Below are 18,436 nucleotides of genomic sequence, written 5' to 3'. Positions count from 1 at the left end.
TAAGGGTTTTGCCAGTATTTGGAAAGAGACTAACATTCTTCTTACAATACTGTTTGTTGCACTTCAATTGGACAGTCTGTTAACAGGTTATGGTTGTTTAAATTTCACGTTTATCGACATGTCAAAAAAGTAAAATACTGAGAAAAATGCCTTTAAAGTTTCCTGCTTTGTTTTCGTGAAAATGAAAGATGTCAATTGATTTCCCTTAAAAACACTTGTACTCCATGATTTTATACTATTTCTTTGAAATATGTGTAGTAGACATACCGGCATGTCAAAGATTACAAATATCAATAAATCTGAAAATAGAAAAAAAATCACCCCTATTCGGTTTTTGCATTTTATTCAATCACGGCCTGTGCCCAGTTCCGTCTCATTTTGCCAGAAGGCCATACATAATGAGATCCACTTTGAATCATCAGATAAAAAAATTAACAACTCAATCAATTTGAGAGGAAGACTACCGATTTCAGAAGAAGGAGAAGAAGATCTCATCTCCTGCTGACCAATCCCAATTGCCAGATATCATGCTTCTCAGTCCTAAAAAGGTGATTTCTTACTTTAAAGGGAATGTACAACATTTGCTTTTGCTGCAATTTTCAGAAATAAATGGATTTGGAGGATTAGAATGTTATAGCAAATATTGTTAAGCTGACTTGTTTCACGATTTGGGCTTGTAGATGCTGGAAAAACCAAGAAAACCAATCACGTTCTTGTAGTCTGGTTCCCTGACCTCACTTATGATGAAATGGAGCAATTTGTAGACTTTGGGGAATTGTAAGGTCAGAGAATCAGTCTGGCAGGCTTGTACCCCTTTGCAGGTGTGTAATCAATTGCAAAGAAAATGCGGAATAACTAAATATGAAAAATTAGGAGTAGTTTTTGAAAATTAGCCAGTTTTTCCCAACGCTGGTCGGCCGACCAGCGTTGGAAAAATACACATTTTCTTGAAAATGCCAGCACACCAGGAGCCACGATTTTACAGGATGCTTTAGACTGTCATTCCCTAACAATCTAGTAAGGTATTTTGTGATAATTTGATCATTTGGTTTTTTTATGTTTGCAAATATTGTATCTTCCCTTTAAGTGAAAGCAAAAGTGGACAAGAATAGACCTTGGATAGGCATGTGTAGTTCTTTTGGGAATTAATTGTTACTGATTGAAAATTGTGTGAAGTCCACCCTATGGCTGTATGCGTAATGTCTATACAAAAAAAACACCACTTGCACCTATTTGTTAAGACATGGCCACAGCACTATGATTTTGGGAGTCTGTTGGGAGGGGGTTGTCATTTGGCCTAACAGTGCCAAATAGGTACATGTAGGCAAGGTACCAGTAATCCCTGTGGCAAACCTGTTCAAAAGTAGTTGTGAACCATGTCAAGTCCTTGATGGAAAGCCACAACCTAAATCTGTTTACTCACACAACCAGGTTAAGCTTATAGGTAAACAAGAATACAGAACGCAAATCCACAAAAGAAAAGGTGACTTCCCCAACTGCGTCTTGATGCGGGTGGGCACTACCAGTGAGGATAAAATGGGCTCATGTGAAGAAGGGAAGAAATATTAACCCTCCTATGCAAAATACATTCTGTGCAAAGTTGTCCTTTCAGTCAAAATCAATCAAGTGACTGTTTTCAACAGTTAGGAGCACCCAGCCTACATAAAGCAGGATGGATTGGCTGGCTGACTGTTTATGTAACTTGATACAACTATGCTTTGACTGTGGGTGATTGATAAGCCGGCTGTGCCTACATTGCATGTTTTTGTCTGTTGACTGAATTAGTGCTTGCTTGAAATATGATCTGACTATTGGTGGCTTGCCAGTGTGAAAGGTATGGCAGGGGAAGAGGATTGATTTGTTTGACCGTCTGTGACTGTTCAGATAGCAGGAGGGTTAAAGGAAGGTGCATACAAAATGTACCCTACATATTCACTTGGGATAACTGAAAGACTTAAATGAACGGGTTGTAATGGATGCAGGCCAGTAAAGGGCCCAAAATCACCTACGCTGACCTAATAATGATTTGCATACCCTCAACTATCGCTTATTGATAGAAAATTTTGTAAGCCATGCGCTCGAGATTACAACAATGAAGGAACGAAGCTCTGGACTGGACTGTGAGCTTGTATTTCTGAGATATTTGGATGAAATTGGACAAAAAGAAAGACTTTATTACATTTTCCTATTCAAAGAAAAGTGCCAGAAGATGTTAACAACTGGGCTTACATGTATAATGCCCATACATACACACCTCGGAAAGATTTCCATCAATAGTTATATAGTAAGAAGTACAATTTATTGGATAGTGCAGGAACGTGTGTGTACCCACATTTATGGGTGCTGCTGGTCTAGAACTTTATAATTAGAATAAGCAACCCAATCTGCGACAAAGTGTATGGCAAATATTAACTTCAGACAAGTCAGACATGTCAGAGCAATAGGAACAGTACCAAAGTTCAGAATAGGTTTATAAAAGTCCCCAGAGGATTTTTAAAAGCAAACAGACAATCACTATAAGCACATACCACTACCAAAGCTGCAAAAAAATGAATTCTCCATTACAAAGGAAAATATTACAGGAGCGAACCTGCACGGGTCACGCAGCAGCCGAACATTTGATTCATCGATACAATACACTGCAACTCTCAAACTTTACCACACTCGCTTTACGTACGCAGAACTATTAAAGGGCCAATGCAGATACACTTAGCATTGAAAGGTTCATTCAAATAAATGCACAAGTTTGTTACCTTTTCTGGAAAAAGCCACTGGGAAACAATCTGCTGCCTAGCTCCATTCTCCAAACACTAAACTAAAATTGTAGTCACCTTATACTGTGTGATTACAAGCATCCTGCAGATCATCTGTATTACACATGTACCCCTCCCGATTCCCCAATATAGAAAAACCTGTACACTTTTGTCACATCTATTAATACAGGGAGCCAGAGAGCAGTAACGCAGCAGACATCGCGTGTTGTCATCCGCCCCTATATTATTGTCGCTGCAGAAAACCCTCAAACAGTTGGCATCGGTCCGATTCTATTTGTGCATCCACCCACTTCATCTACCACAAAAGACTGAAAATACCCAAGCACACAGTGGACTGTTGTTGTAGATGTAGGACACAGAATGACACGAGCGGCGCGCTTCCATCCAAACGGCAAACAATCACGGCTTGTCATCAAACACTTGCTCCTTTTGTGATTGTCCAACCTGCCGGTCATAATTGGACGAGCTTTGGCTGGGCAGTCCTGTGACCTTCGCCACCGTCCTTTTTATTTGGGATTTTTGAGGATCCATCGCCATCGGTCCAATTAGGCAGCTACATAACACCTGACTTTTATGAATTGAGAGATTAATTAAAAACTGTTGACTCATCAATATATTTGACCACGAAGGGAAATTGAATAAAGGCTGGATACAGAACTTGACTGGCATGGGGTTTGAACCTGCCACCTCCTGATAACTGTCATGGTGCTCTACCAACTGAGCTATCCAGCCCTGTGGTGGTGGTCTCCCAATCAGAGGGCTAGTTAGGATATTGATCAATGCATGCATGAATTCTATGCACATGTACACATCAGCATTTTGTATGATCAATTTATTTGGGGGGGGGGGTCTTTAGAGCCAAATCTGCTAAGCAAAAAATATTTCCAAGCAAATTTGTATCCTAAAGGGAAACAAAATGAGCTGAAAACCAGTTGTAAAATATAAGAACTTGGCAAGTTTGCTTGGTGAGGATAACAGCAAGGTAAGTTTGTGGAAACACCATGTGAAATTAATCCTTTAATTTCCAGTCTCCTGACGATGGACAGAGTATGCTGTCCAAAAAGTTGAGTCCAAACCGGTTGTTCTCAGAACCAACACAAAAGCGATTAATTTCACACGGTATTTCCGCAAACTTACCTTGCAGTTGTAAAATATGCATTTCAAATGACTTTTTGGTTGTTAATCTGTAACTGTTAAGACGAAGTATTCTGTACTAAGAAAGAACACTGCTCTTAAACGATTGCAACCAATCTAGATTTCTGCTTTTGTAAAACTCTGTATGGTACAAGGGCCGTAGCCCCAAGCTGCATAGCAATCTGTCACACCACAAGCTAAAAGATCGGTCAAAAAGTTTAACTTGAGACGCAGGGTAAACACTGAGCTTGCAACTTCACGTTATCATCGCGATAACACTCCCTTTATAATTAAGGACTAATATCTGATTACAAAAACCTTATCACTGTTTCCATCAGAGCGAATAAAATGGCTTGATTGTGTTAGGCTGGAAAAATGACACCAGCTAGCTTCCTTTTTTGACTGGTAAGGATCGAGAATTTTACCTTTATCAAAGCAAACACCGGTTGTCATTTTAATTAATTTTGGGAGGAGAGACACTGCCAATTGATGGGGTTTTTCCTGTTGCGGATTAACCTTTGAGCAGGGTTTGACATGCAGTGGATTTTGGTGCGATTTTGATTTACTGTAACCAACAGAGATACTTGTCGAACGGTGTCATGTCCAGTATGAGAGGGTGGTGGTAGGGTTGGGAGGGGGAGGGGGAGGGGGAAGGGGAAGGGGGGGGGGTGGGGCATGAGGGAGGATTGAAGGGGGGGGGAGAAAGATAGGGGACTGATTGGCATATTTAGACCGAGGGGAAGCACTGTCCCTCTGAAAGCATGAAAGTGACAATCCCCAACAGTTAGGTAGGGAAGCTTGAGGGCGGGCGGATGGGGGGGGGGGGGGGGGGGGAGAGAGAGAGAGAGAGATAATAGACTTTTGAATACTCACGTGCGTGTCCCCACCTGTTTCCAAGAGCCCAAGGGATTAGCCATGGCGTCAACTTGACAGTTGCCAGCAAAGGTACGGAAAATATTACTCATCCAGGTATAGGACTATGAAACATGATACAGTTTCTAATAATAAACCACATACGCCTTTTGCAAGTGGGATCCTTACAAAAAAGAAAAAGAGTGGAATACGCATGGGAACTTGGCTTTACACAGAACTTTTGAAGTCATAACATTTCAATTTGGAATTGTATTTCTTGACTGTCTTCCTATGTGCCTAACTGGAATGGAAACTAATTTTCTAGAAAGCAAGAACTACGATTTCATTACAACATTTTATAGTAAGACGGAGCATGTAATGCTGGTTAACATATCCAAAATATTGTCCAACTTGTATCCATGACCTCAATTATCACAATCCCAACTAACATTTGAGAATGGTGAAGTATTACACACAGGAAAATATGGGATGAAAATTTGTCCAAGACAGCATCAAAGAGCTATATCAGTCGTATTTAAAGGGAATGTACATCATTGGCTCTTGCTTTATTTTTCAGAAATGAACTATTTGAGGGGTAAGTATAATAGATCAAATATTGTTACACTGACATGTTTGAGGCTTTGTGTTCGAAAATGCTGGAAAAACCAAGAAAAACAAAAATGTTCAAGTAGTCTTGTTCCCTGACTCCACTCAAGATGAAATGGATCAATTTATAGATGCCGGAAAATTGTAAGGTAAGGGAACCAGTCTAGATGGCCTGCACCCGTTCGTGAACATGTAACCAATAGCAAACAAAATTTGGACTGAAAAAAAAAATGGTAAATTTGGAGCAGTAGTTGAAAAATAGTTAGGTTTTTCCAACGGTGGTCGGCCGACCACCGTTGGAAATTTATACAAAAATACCACTTTTCTTGAAAATGACTTCACACCAGGTGCCATAATTTTACAGGATGTTTTAGACTGTCATTTATCAACATCCTATTAAGGTAGTTCGTAAAAATTTGGTAGTTTTGTTTTTCGATGTTTGCAAATGTTGTATATTCCCTTTAAGTTTGTATTGAACACGTTTGATGGCTTTGGACTCTACAAATGTTTAATCCTTATGAATGTTACCATCTATACATGGGGGGGGGGGGTGGAAGAGGTCGGGTGGAACGGGTGGGGTGGTTTGGGGAGTAAGGGGTGTGAACTTCCAGAGGAAATGAGTGGGAAGGGGCATGCCCCCCCTTTCCCCTCCCTAATGCTGACACTTAACTACATTACCACACCCTGTTCCTCTTCATTGTGATAATGCACAGTGAAGATAACTGCTGCTGATTTTGTAAGTGTGTATACAAGCAATGCAAGCTTTAATGGAAGAACATAGTTTCCTTTCAGCCATGTTCAAGGTCAAAGGTAATCCTACTCAGACCCTGGTCTCCGGGCCAACTCTAAACCCCCCCCCCCCCCCAAAAAAAACCCAGAAAGTTTTTAAGTTGGCTTAATCTGATATGGACGTAAATCATGGGGGATGGGAGATCATACACGTATGCATGTCCCCCTGCTTTTTTTTGGGGGGGGGGGGAATGGGTCATTGGATCATTCTATAGGGTATTATTAATATTACCACAGAAAATGGTACCTTAGGTAGACATTCCCATAGACTTGTGCACAAACATTTTCAAACTTTCATGACCACTAACCCCCATTTCAAATTATCCTACCCCCACGAATGTTGGTACATTTGTGTTCTGAACCATGAGCAATCGATCTAGCCTATTTGCGACATTAAAATCGGAGATCGGACTAACAGGATGCAAATAACTTATTTTGCAGCTTATTTCTGCAGAGGATAGAACTACAGAGGATAGCCTTATAGTCTTAGACAACAGTGCCTGTATCGGATATGGCCATATGTATACACACCCTTCTATGACCAGACCCTGGATTTTGTATTCTACAGGTATGACAGAGAGTTGGGGGGGGGGGGGGGGAGTGGTGAAGGTGAGTGGGCGTAAGGGGTGCAGGAAGGGGGTCAATTTGTCTGCTACTGCCTGTGCCTCGGGGAAGGCTCACTGCTAGCTGTACAATAATTAACAATGAGCTCCCTGTGACCTGGAAAACAATGCTTCCTGAGTTATTCATGAGGACACAAATCTAGTAGGTGGGGTTCTGGGTGGACGAAGTTCCTGGATCAGGGAGGGGACGCGAGTGGGAATTCGGGTAGATTAGGTTACTTTGAATTGAAAATGGTGCATAATGTTCCAGACACAAGTCATTTAAGGGTTTACTAGAACTTTACATTTAAAGGGACATTACGGCCTTTTGTACAGGCTGTTGTATTGAAATTGACCAATCAAAATCTTAGTCCAGATTTCGGAATGAAATGACGTCACGCATGCTTATTAGTTACATCAGACGTTGGACTGGAGACAGAGGCTCCGTTGGACAACGGGTGATACTCAGACTAGATTAGGGTAAGCAGAGCCTTGAAATTTGCATTGAAATTGACCAATCAAAATCTTAGTCCAGATTTCGGAATGAAATGACGTCACGCATGCTTATTAGTTACATCAGATGTTGGACTGGAGACAGAGGCTCCGTTGGACAACGGGTGATACTCAGACTAGATTAGGGTAAGCAGAGCCTTGAAATTTGCCCTGATGGTAATCAGTGGATGTACATGTAATGAGTGCCTCTATGAAAATCACAAGAAAGAGGAGTTTTTTAATACAAACACCGATAAGTCCAAAGAGGATGCTACAAATTTCCATTTGCTGTTTTGTTTTCTCCTCTGCATCAAAGTCCAACAGACCTCCAAGAAAAAAAATGGAAGGAAACACACAAATAAATTGTTTGCACACAGTGCTTGGCACAGAGGTGATTCCGATGCCGGCGCGCGGCATGACTCATACAGTCACTGGGATTATATGAAGTAAAATCTATAGCGTCCCTGAAAATAAAAAAGGGAACTAGGCAGGGCGGGCAGGGCCAACTTAGTTTCCTTTTTTTTGGGCTGCAATTGCTGGCCAGATTGTGTATAGAGTAACAGAGAATTCTGTCGGCATACTGTCTGAAAATGACACAAGATGGCTACAGTTACATGTACATAATCTTTAAGAAGTTCCTTTTGAGTTTACACCTTACATTTTTACCTTACATTGCTATTTTTCTGGCAATTATAGTGTATGGAATAATTCAGTCATTAAAATAAAATGTACAAATTGAAATTTGTTGAAGAAAAATAAATAGAATGGAATAATTAATTTACAGGTTCAAATTATTTGCTGCCCGACAAAAATTCAGGTAGATCTTTTAAGTATGTTAGAGGCACAAATACCACCGAAAATGACAGCCTTTTTTTCCCCAGAAGGTTGCAGACATCTTTAACAGAAAGAGTAATTTAAAAATAAAACATGCACAAATTTAAAATGTGTTGAAGAAATTTGTTGAAAATATTTGCTCTTTGCACATATTTGAAACTGAACACTAGCAACAAGAATTGGAAGATATTACTTGTATAGTGAGGCAGCTATAAAGCCATGCGCATCTCGCCCTTGTGTAAACAAAAAATGTGCATGGGTGAGTTTTGGAAAAGAGCCACCACTCACATACCTCCATTTTTGTCTACTTTTAGATTTGTTTTGTCTGCTTGATTTGTTGGCATTCTTAATTTTAAGTAAGATTCTGTATCATTTTTTTTCTCCCCTCCAAGTCACTCAATTGATATATGGTTGTGCTTGCCTTTATTTCCTATCCAAAAGTACAAAAACAGTACGAATTATAAAATAAAGTCCGCCACAGTCTTCACAACAGAACATGCCGAGGCATATCATGAGAAAGAAAAAACACAAAAAGCAATCAAGAAGAGATCAAGAACCGTATCAGCATCTCATCACACACTGACTACAAAGAAGTCTACACTTTCCAATTTAACGTTAAGCCGCTGCCAAATAATATGACTTGCAAACTATACACACGCCCCTATGGGAAATGGCTGCAGCCACTTGCCTACGCACGCACGTGCGTTGCTGCCACGTAATTCAGACGCAGTCTTACACTTTTGCAAAACCCTCTGGAGAGAACTTTTCTTGCATTATTGTTCTTATTTGGAACCAGAAGTGAATTTCCTGAATAAACTCTGAGTCACTGCCTCCGAACTCAGATGCTGAGGCCACATGTACACGGCGGAGTTTTCCAGGACTTGTATTAAAAGTTTATGGAACAAGTTCTCTGTGTACAAAGACAGCAATAGAGCTTTCTGCCAAGCTGAATAAAGATGCAAAATCTACGAAGGCCGTTATCGACAAGGCAGTGAGGCTACTAAAATGACAGTGAGGCTGCTAAATATTTATGAGGTGTAGTAAAACAAATACAGCATGGTTTATTTCTGGAAAATAGTTGGAATTACTGGTCCCTCGGTGTAGGTCAGCTTGAATACCTCCCTCCGCTTTGCGTCGGGAGGTAGTCAAGCTGACCTACACCGAGGAACCTGTAATTCCCACTACTTCCCCTCAAACCATGCTGTGTTTGTATAATACCTAGGACAGTTTACCCATTCCTATTGGTCGAGAGCCCATCACGTGGGTGGTTTTAAACAGTCGATAAAAAACACCAGCTGGCTGGTTTTAAACACTTTTCCGGTGCTACGTGAAATTTTGACTCATGAGAAATCTGGTCCCTTTTACCCTTTTACTGGTTGGATGTTCTTACAATCTTCACTTCAAGGCATGCGCAATACTACCAATGAGTCTGTATTTCATAGACTCCTAAATTCACACTACACCATGTCGCGCACTACACTATGACACGCAGTACACGCCACACACTCGCCAATCTCCATATAAAGAGTTTGTCAACTTTGTAAATCAGATTTAGATCTAATAAATCTAACGGAATTGCTGACATCTATGCAGGAATATTACTGATTGAACGATTTACGTACTTCAGATTTGAATGAGGTTAGAGAAGTCATGGTTGTCAACTGTACATATGCAAAGTATTCCATACCAGTTACAGCAAAGCTGGTGGCATGACATTCTTTTTTTTTGGAAAAGGAATCTTCAGTGCCATGTCAGTGGATTGTCTCCTTTCACGAATCCTTTCACGGCATCAAGAGGCTGCATGGAAATTTCCACAATAGTGTGGTTTTTACTGTATGAGTCAACTGATGCTTAGCCAAGGAATTCCTGTTGGTAATTGTCACTACTGGTGTGTGTGTGAGTTTGTTTCTGCATTCATTCAATAGGGGAACCTGAACAATAGAGGACAATAGGGTCCCCAATAGGGCTCGTTCAATGTCGGCCATCTCTGTAGGAGAAATGCAACTGCGTATTTTATGCAATCAAGCACGCATTGCGCTGTGTTGAAAATGTTCCAAACACGCACGCTTGTTGCTCGAAACGCCGATGTGCGTTATGCAAGTTGACGCTCAAAATGCCGATGCACGTTGATGGTCTGTAGGAAATGACGTCATTTGAACCAGACCTATTCCCGAAGGTCCCCAAAGTACAAACAAAAGAGGGACAATAGGGGGTCCCCGATTGCAGGCAAATACACACTTGTGCGTATTTATGGTGTAAAGCTAGGAAACACACATGCTACATTGTACATCATCGATGAATTGAGGACAGGAACCAAATGGAGGAAGACCTCGATTAGAAAACGTGTACAAAACCAATGAGAGCTGTTGCAAAAAAAGGTGTTTAACAAAGGAAAATGGAAGAGGAACAACAGAAAATCCTCTGGAAAAATTTAGCCTTAGGCATGTTAGGAGGCAATCTTTTTCTTGGCGCAGAGTAATAAATAATCCTCACTTCCCCATTTTCCCACTTGAATGGAAACGTCGAAAGGTCTGCGATTGACATTAACAGACTACAGATGCCTACGATCCAGGACACGGTGGTTTATATGACAAGTAAGAGAGCTGTAGGGAATTATCCTCTTACAGCAACCGCAAAGCTCAGCTGCAATTTGCCTTCAAGATGCATCGTTGATGGATTTGCCTCAGTCTTTAGTTTGTGTATTACATGTATGACACTTTCCACTGTCACATAAGGTTTTCTGCAAGTTGAACAGTGGTTAATGGAGGGGCACAGAGCATAGAGCGACAGGTGCCATCTCACCACACATAACATGGAAAATTGGGCCCGGAATAGGTAACAAAGCTCTCCACAATGGTTTGAAATTTCTGCCTTTAAACTTGAAGAGCGTTAAACGTGTTCTACATGCAAATCAGCATACAGGCCAGATATTGGCCATACTTTAAGGGGTATGCAGTGGAATCTGGAGACCAGAATAAGAGGGGTGGTGTCAAGATCACGCTCAAACTGCACGCGTTCTTACAGACTGAGGCAGACACGCATTTCGGTATTCCTATTGGTCGAAGGAGCCTGGAGTGCGTGTGTACTACCCACTGATCTCTATATAAAGACTGGATAGCTAATAAAGAGCCGCACAATGAATGAATTTGACGCCATATTGGTGAGACCGGCTGGTGATCTACAAAGGACAAGTTGCCGTCTTTATAGACAGCATGATTTCTTTTGTAACGTCGCGGTTCACTTGACTTAAATTTTGGCCACCACCACTGACCAACTGACCAAGGTTTACTACAATTTTTCTAACGTCGTGGTTACTTTTATAATGCCGCAAATCAATTTTTCGACGTTTTTGAAATAATAATCACTACGGAAATGTGTCCCTTTTAGAACATCATAATATGTGTACGTGACCAAAATGCGCGTAAACTGTTGATACAACGCGCGCGTATTTACGCGTAGAACGTTCGTATTATACGCGGCCATCTTCGTGAGACCGGGGGCGAATTGGTCAATATGCAAAGTCTACTGTGTGAAATGTTGTATCACTTGTATGCATATCCGCTATCCAGTCTTTATATAGAGATCAGTGGTACTACCTGAGTGCCACTCACGGGAGCCTGGTGCCACCGCAGAAAATGGCTGCAACCGGATTTGTCTATACAGACAGCACAAGAATTTGTTGTCACAAAGCATTCACAGAAAAAAATTCACCCGAGTCAAATTGTGTTCAATTTGCGCAAATGCTTGTTGTGACAAGACAAAATGAAATTTGCTTCAATTCATTTTTCTGTCCTAAACACGAGCCAACCTTTAAAACTGGAGTGAAACTAAATAGTGCAGATCTTTTTCATGATCAGTGTTTAATTCTTGTTTCCAGAAAAATAAAGGAGGGGCAAAGTGTTGTTAAGTTTCTTCAAAACTGCTTTCAAAGAATCAAGTGCTAAATGGTTTTCGCCACGTGGAAACATTAATGTTCTATTTCAGTGTCCTTACGCAATGTACATGTAACACCAGCCCAAATTCCTTGCCAAAAATCTGACACAAATTAACTTAATGCTGATTCATTGCTCTGATGATGTACAGAGCTGTAAACTTCCAAGTTCCGATGACGCCAGTACAAATTATCACATCAAGACTTTTGACTATCGAACATGGCACCTCGGTCGCGAAATCAAGCCCACCGCCAACAGGGTTTCTTCAAAAATAACTCTCAGCTGTCACTGTTCTTTGCTCTCTGGATGGATCTTAATATCCTGGAAGCTGGTTCAAAAAAATGATGTATTCTGTACATTTGGGGCCAATATAATCCACAGATATGGGACATAACATAAGGTATCTGACAAAGTTGTTCAAACTCTGCTCCTCTTGAGGAGAAAAGTTGCAGCTGCTGAAAGTATCCAGGGACTTGAGCAAAACACGCCGTGACAATGCAAGCGGGGGGAACTGTCATCACAAGCGATATGCCCACATTTTTCTGGGGGTGTTAAAAGTGACAGCTTTTTTGCAGCTGACACTGCTGAAAGTGTTGCTGAAATGGAGGCTTGGGGACACTGCAGACTCTCTCGGAACAGTCTGATGGTGCTTTCTAGATGCCCCTGAGGGCCATTGTGTTCAGGATATGCACTGATTCACAGCATGTGTGAAGCGTAAGAGTCCATCACATGTTGAATCACAAGTCCATCTTTGAATCACAAGTCCATCAAGTGAAAATACAAGTCAATCCTACAGTATGGTCAGCAGATGAACAAGGACAGAGAAGTCTCTTGGGCACAATTCAACTTGCGACTTGATTTGAGACTGAAGAACTTGTGACTGGCTTCTGATAACTGACATGTGAGGACTTGACTTGAAATCTGCCGGGAGTGCGCACAACCAATTTTTTTAAAATGTGGTTAGCACACCTATAGCATCTTGGTAGAGGAACACATGTGAGCACATGAGCACGAGAACACGGCGGCAATGAAACTCAAATGGCCATAATGTGTGCACCAAGTCTAGTGCTGAACTATGTTAACATAGCCTCAATGAACTAAGCAAATTCTGAATGCTCAGCACACTTTTTCACATCTACATTGTACATGTACATGTATGTACCATTACATACTGAGTTGGTTACACGATCTATGGGACTATATTTCTCCACCAAGGAGAGAGCCCCAAAACATAGTAACCAGTTATTGAAACTATAGGAATTCTGAGAAAGACTTTTGCAAGTCTACAACCGGTTCGTCTTAAAGCAGGCAAAAGGGATTTCGGAGTTAATCCCCGGTCCCGTTTCCTGCACTGGATAACAGGTGGAAAGTGTGTGTGTGTGGGGGGGGGGGGTGTTGTGGAGAAAAGGTGGGGGGAGGGGAGTCAAGAGTTCGCGGTAAGGTCACAGGGTCCTTGTACTTATGTTTGACATCTATGGCAGTACACACTACAGGCCTCCTGGGTAATGCAGGGGTGATATAGTGCCTGAACACCCATGAGGACACCATGCTTTATACGTCACTCTTGCATTAGAAAAAAGAAGAAGAAAAAAACATGAATTTTCAGCAAACTGGTAAACGATTACCTTTTTGGAGGGGGTGGGGGTTAAAGAATTAGCCACCCTTTTCATAAGAATCCAGACAAAGTAACGCCCGTCTGGAAAATGAAAGATTGTATGGCACGCCTGATTGAGTTTCATTCTGCAAAGCATGCTTCCTAAACTTGCTGGGGGGGGGGGGGGGTGAGAAGCCCACAATGACAAAATGACGGTTTTCTTTGCTTGCACTGTTGGAAGAAAGGAGCCCACAGTGCAAACGAGACAATAGCAAATAGGACAATTGTACAATCCAATGCGGACACATATATGTGAGCAGAATTTAATTAAAGACACTGCTGTATAAAGGCTGGCTCATACTTCATTCGATTGTAAATGTGCAAGCTGGATTTGGTCCCAAAACATTTGCTACAAAATTTAGGCAAGTTCGGATTACGGTACTTGCTACAATGTATGTCATACATTCTTGAATCACCATGTCCGTGTAAAAAGTAAAATCATCTGCAGCCAAACACGCATAAACAGCGTGAGTCGCTATGTGAAAGAGGCTCGATCGTTTGAGATAGTGGTAGGTCTTCTCACATACATGCACCATGCAACTAGTTGTATGACCTGGTACCTTCAATGTCTGTATAACACCACCTGGGAATTTTCTAATTGCAGAAACACCGGAATAATGCAAACTTTATCTCTTCCGGTAATGAGAGCCAGCTGGGATTGGCTGGCAAAGTCCCGGCCATGAGATGAGGCCCTACAGATCCTAAGATATCAATCATCTAGAGGTGGCTTCCTCGTTTGCTTTTTGTGTGTGCGAGTACGTTTATTCCAAGTATGAGCAATACTGTTTACCACTCATGATAAATCAATATATCGAAGTTCTCTCTGCGAGAGGCAATGGTCAGGTTCCCCGGTGTTGTAAACCACTGTGAATTAATGACAGAGTGCAGGGAACCTTCCCTGGTTGAAGAGCGCTGACTTCAGGAAAGTACACGGCACTGTGTCTTACTCTTGTAAACTACAAGCAAGGTTAGGGTTAACCATACCGTAGCTAGACTATCTTCACTCGAACCAACGCCTACGGACTATACATGTACATGTAATTCAGTCTGGCTGACTGTTCGGGATCAGCCAACTATAAGGTTGATTGCATTGTTGGTTACCAGCAGCCCCAACAATAACATACAGTGTTTCTGGGAAGTTGGAAATGGGGATTGGAAATTTTGTGATGATGCTCTGACTGTTGTTGCATATCCATGTACATTTCAGTACCCAGGAAAGGATATAACAAAAGAGAATACATTATCTTTAAAAAAATATCACCAACAGTAATTGTAAACAAAAACAACTGCAAAACTGTTCAACTGCGCTCACAGATGCATAACGCACTGCAATACCGGTATGTACTGCATGCTAAAGTGTTTTAGGTAATATGCACACTGCACCTCACTCCAAATGCATGCACCATGGAATCTCAGATAAGGACATCTGTACATCCTCCACTTTCATAGAACCTTTCCGCTTTCCGAAACACCTGTTTCCTCAATCAAAATACCGTTATCTTACCAGACCTCAACACACACATCTTTATCAGGCTGGGAGTATTACCGGTAGCTTTCTCGTCCGTGTGAAAGAAAGACACTCGGCACCCACCAACCAATAGACCTTCTATACTGTTGATAAATTTGTCATACTTAACCCAAACTGTCAGGTTTTATCCACTACGACACTCTGTGGCACCAAAATATGTCACAGCTGTGGGAAAAAATATCGAGTGCAACTTTTGATAGCTTTATCAAATGGAGTTCCTCTCACCTTAAAGAGACAAGGCCCAGCCAGCTACTTGAATGAATAGTTTGTGCAAAACCCCAAAATCTTGCTGAGGGCAGTTTTCGAGTCTGTGATCCACCAGTGCATCTTTTGGATTTCATGTTTGGGTCAACTTCATTCAAATATATGCATTCATATACGAATGAGGTGATGCGTTCAGCATGATAAGCGAACTGGAGAGGAAGGCCAATCAGAGTGTTGGTAAAGCACATCGTCAAGGTGCATAGCAACCAATAGGATTTCAGAACCACTGCCTGTCCTCATACAAATGTGTGATGAGATCAGGTTTCAAGTTTACCGAATGGTTGGCAAAATGTAATGCGCTCATTGTAGGTCAGTTCACAATTCATGTGAAAGCAAAGCTCATGTCATGACAAACGATAGAAATTTGTCACCGTTCTTAACAAATTTGCTTCGCTCTGGAAGCTTGCCTGAGCAATGAACCAGGTTTTCAGCAAAAGAGTTTTAAGCAAAATCATGTCAATGCCTACATTTTTGAACACTTGCATGCACATGGAGACTTCTTTTATTTTTCAACCAAATTCAAACTCTTTAAGTTAGTTGTTTTCGTTGCAGTGCTTACTGGTTTCGGTTTCTGCAAATTGGACACAGGTTCTGTTCACAGAAAACCCTGAAATACATGTACCATGAAAACGAGGTCGGGTGATGCACAGATAAGGCATTATCATCTGACCTAAACAGCAAAGTGCATACATGTATATGCAATGACATGCCGGAACTCTGCCTATTAAAGTAAAGTACACGTTAACTTGTTTGAGTACACATAAATATGCAACATGTGCTCCCAAACATACATGACGCACCAAATATTTTTGAGAGACGCCTTCTGACCGAAAGTGACCTAGCCCTTTACATAAAAATTCCAAGATGCTGGATGCGGATACGACAGGAAATCTGGAGCAACTAGGCACGTAGTTGCGTATTCCTCTCCACAATTGCTTCCTTCCACCCAAGGGTGAAGGGGGGGGGGGGGCTGCAAGGGAGAGCAATGGATTACTGTTGCTTCATGCGATGTTTGACAACAACCCACCTCCTCAATCTGGACTTTTCGCTCGGAGGAAAGCCAGTAATGCATGCGATGAGACGATAAGCTGTTTCTGATCAGCGACTGGAAATTGAATGAATTTCAAAGTACGGTCCGTGGGAAGGGGGGGGGGGGGGAGGGAGAGGGTTCCTTACCTAGGGGTCCCAAGATCAGTCTCGTCTGCGACGGTTCCCAGGAGGTTAGGGCTAAGTACCGCTGCGGCATTATTCCTCTCTTGGATCTGCCGCGCCGACCCCCGCGGTGAGCTGCGGGGCGTGGAGTGCTGGCTGGAGATACTGTCGGACTCTGAGGTGCTGGACGCTGTTTGGTTGAGGGCGAGGTGCTGTTGACGATTGCGGTGGCGGTGTTTCCTCTGTCAAAAGAAAATGAAACAAGACCTTTAAAAATAACATTTATATGCACTCAATTTGTTTTGAAGAGCTTTGTAAGCTCCTTGACAAACTCACAGACTGACAATACAGGGATGGATAGCTCAGTTGGCAGAGTGTAAGGACTGTGCTCTAGAGGTTGCAGGTTCAAATCCTGCTCTAGTCAAATGTCTTTGCTCAACTTTTTACTGATGACTGACGCTAGCTTAGCAATTACATGTTGCAAATTTGTAAGTGACACCCTTGCATAAATGACAGGCAGTACATTTTGTGTTGAACATGAAAGCAACATGTTCATATACCGGTACATGTATATGTACACCTACCGGTGCATACTTGGCATACATGTACATACATACTGGCAGTGGTAGCAAACCAGACACGCTATCAATTCTATCATGAAGGCCCATTCAATGGCAAATATGTTGTGCTAGCTATTGTTCGGATGATCCGTCACAGGGTAGTTGCTGTGCACAAGTGACAATAGGATGCACCATGGTTTCTCCATTGGAGGGGGCCCTCATGAGTGTACAGTGATCACGTGCCCGGATTCTTCTAAAGTACATGTACAGGCATGCAACTGGGTATGTAGAAAAAACGCAGAAATTCCAAACCACACATGACTTTGTACAGTGTTTTTCAATTGTAATTGCATTCATGAGAAGTAAAAAACGAGGGAATCAGCTGATCCAAAGATAAGTTGCATGCCTGCATATAGTTTGCCAAAACACTCATATTATTGATCATGCTATACAGAAAAAGTACACAGCAGCACAATGATATGGCATTAATAAAAGTCAACACAATTCTTGGACTCGATGCCAAAACAGTACGGGTATGTTCCATTAGAACACACCCTGTACCCTGCTGAACGCTCTCAACTACATTAAAATGAAATCTAGAATGCCAACCAATTTTAATGTCCAAGAACAGACATACATGTAAACTTTTGTATAGGTATAGGTCCGGGCATGAACCTTCAAACTTTTCTTCAACTTTAGGGATACAGGCAAATATCAAGCTGAGCCCACATCATCCAGGTTTGCTGTCTAGGGAATTCCCTTTGAACCCACTGGACTAAAAGGTTAAGTATGGTGTATGTGGTTTATTTACTAACAGTCAGGTTCAATATCCCATTGATCAAAACAACATGAAAACTACATTCAATACTGAAAGCCCTCTATTGCTGTTTGGTGCCACTTTTATACATGTATGATCTACTTGTAAACTTGGCATTCTTACAACATTGGTTATGGGTTCATTACAGGCATATGTCAATGTCAAAGAGGTATAAGGACTTTGTGATATGAATAGTAGATTGCACTTCGTAAATTGGTGCAAGGTACGACTGATTACTTTTCATCTAAACCTTCACAAACCCATGCCTTCTTCGTATAAGCCTCAGGCTTAAAGCCAACAGATTACGCCCCAACCTGACCATTGGTCCCAACTTTGGTCTATCCTGACACAAGTGGTCCAACTGGAACACACTTGGGATGGTCCCAGGTAAAGTTGGAATGGTCCCATCCAAAGTTGGGACCATAGTCAAATTGCGTAACACGTTC

At 41.7% G+C, this 18,436-nt stretch overlaps 1 protein-coding gene across 4 annotated transcripts in view; it reads right to left on the bottom strand.

Moving 5' to 3' along the window:
- The window catches only part of LOC119746231, a 93,099-nt gene that overhangs the window by 51,897 nt on the left and 22,766 nt on the right, over nucleotides 1-18,436 (bottom strand). For 2 of the 4 annotated variants that reach the window (XM_038223050.1, XM_038223051.1), the window contains exon 6: nucleotides 16,638-16,855. In XM_038223050.1, coding sequence (XP_038078978.1) covers nucleotides 16,638-16,855 — 218 coding nt within the window. Of the gene's footprint in view, nucleotides 1-2,753; nucleotides 3,146-16,637; nucleotides 16,856-18,436 lie in introns of those variants that run through there. The other 2 variants (XM_038223052.1, XM_038223053.1) reach the window with 1 other exon arrangement.

This window comes from Patiria miniata, unplaced genomic scaffold, assembly GCF_015706575.1.
Source record: "Patiria miniata isolate m_02_andy unplaced genomic scaffold, ASM1570657v1 HiC_scaffold_7, whole genome shotgun sequence".
Taxonomy (NCBI): Eukaryota; Metazoa; Echinodermata; class Asteroidea; order Valvatida; family Asterinidae; genus Patiria; species Patiria miniata.
Note: the sequence above shows the minus strand (reverse complement) of the source record. Positions and strands in the feature narration are given on the sequence as shown.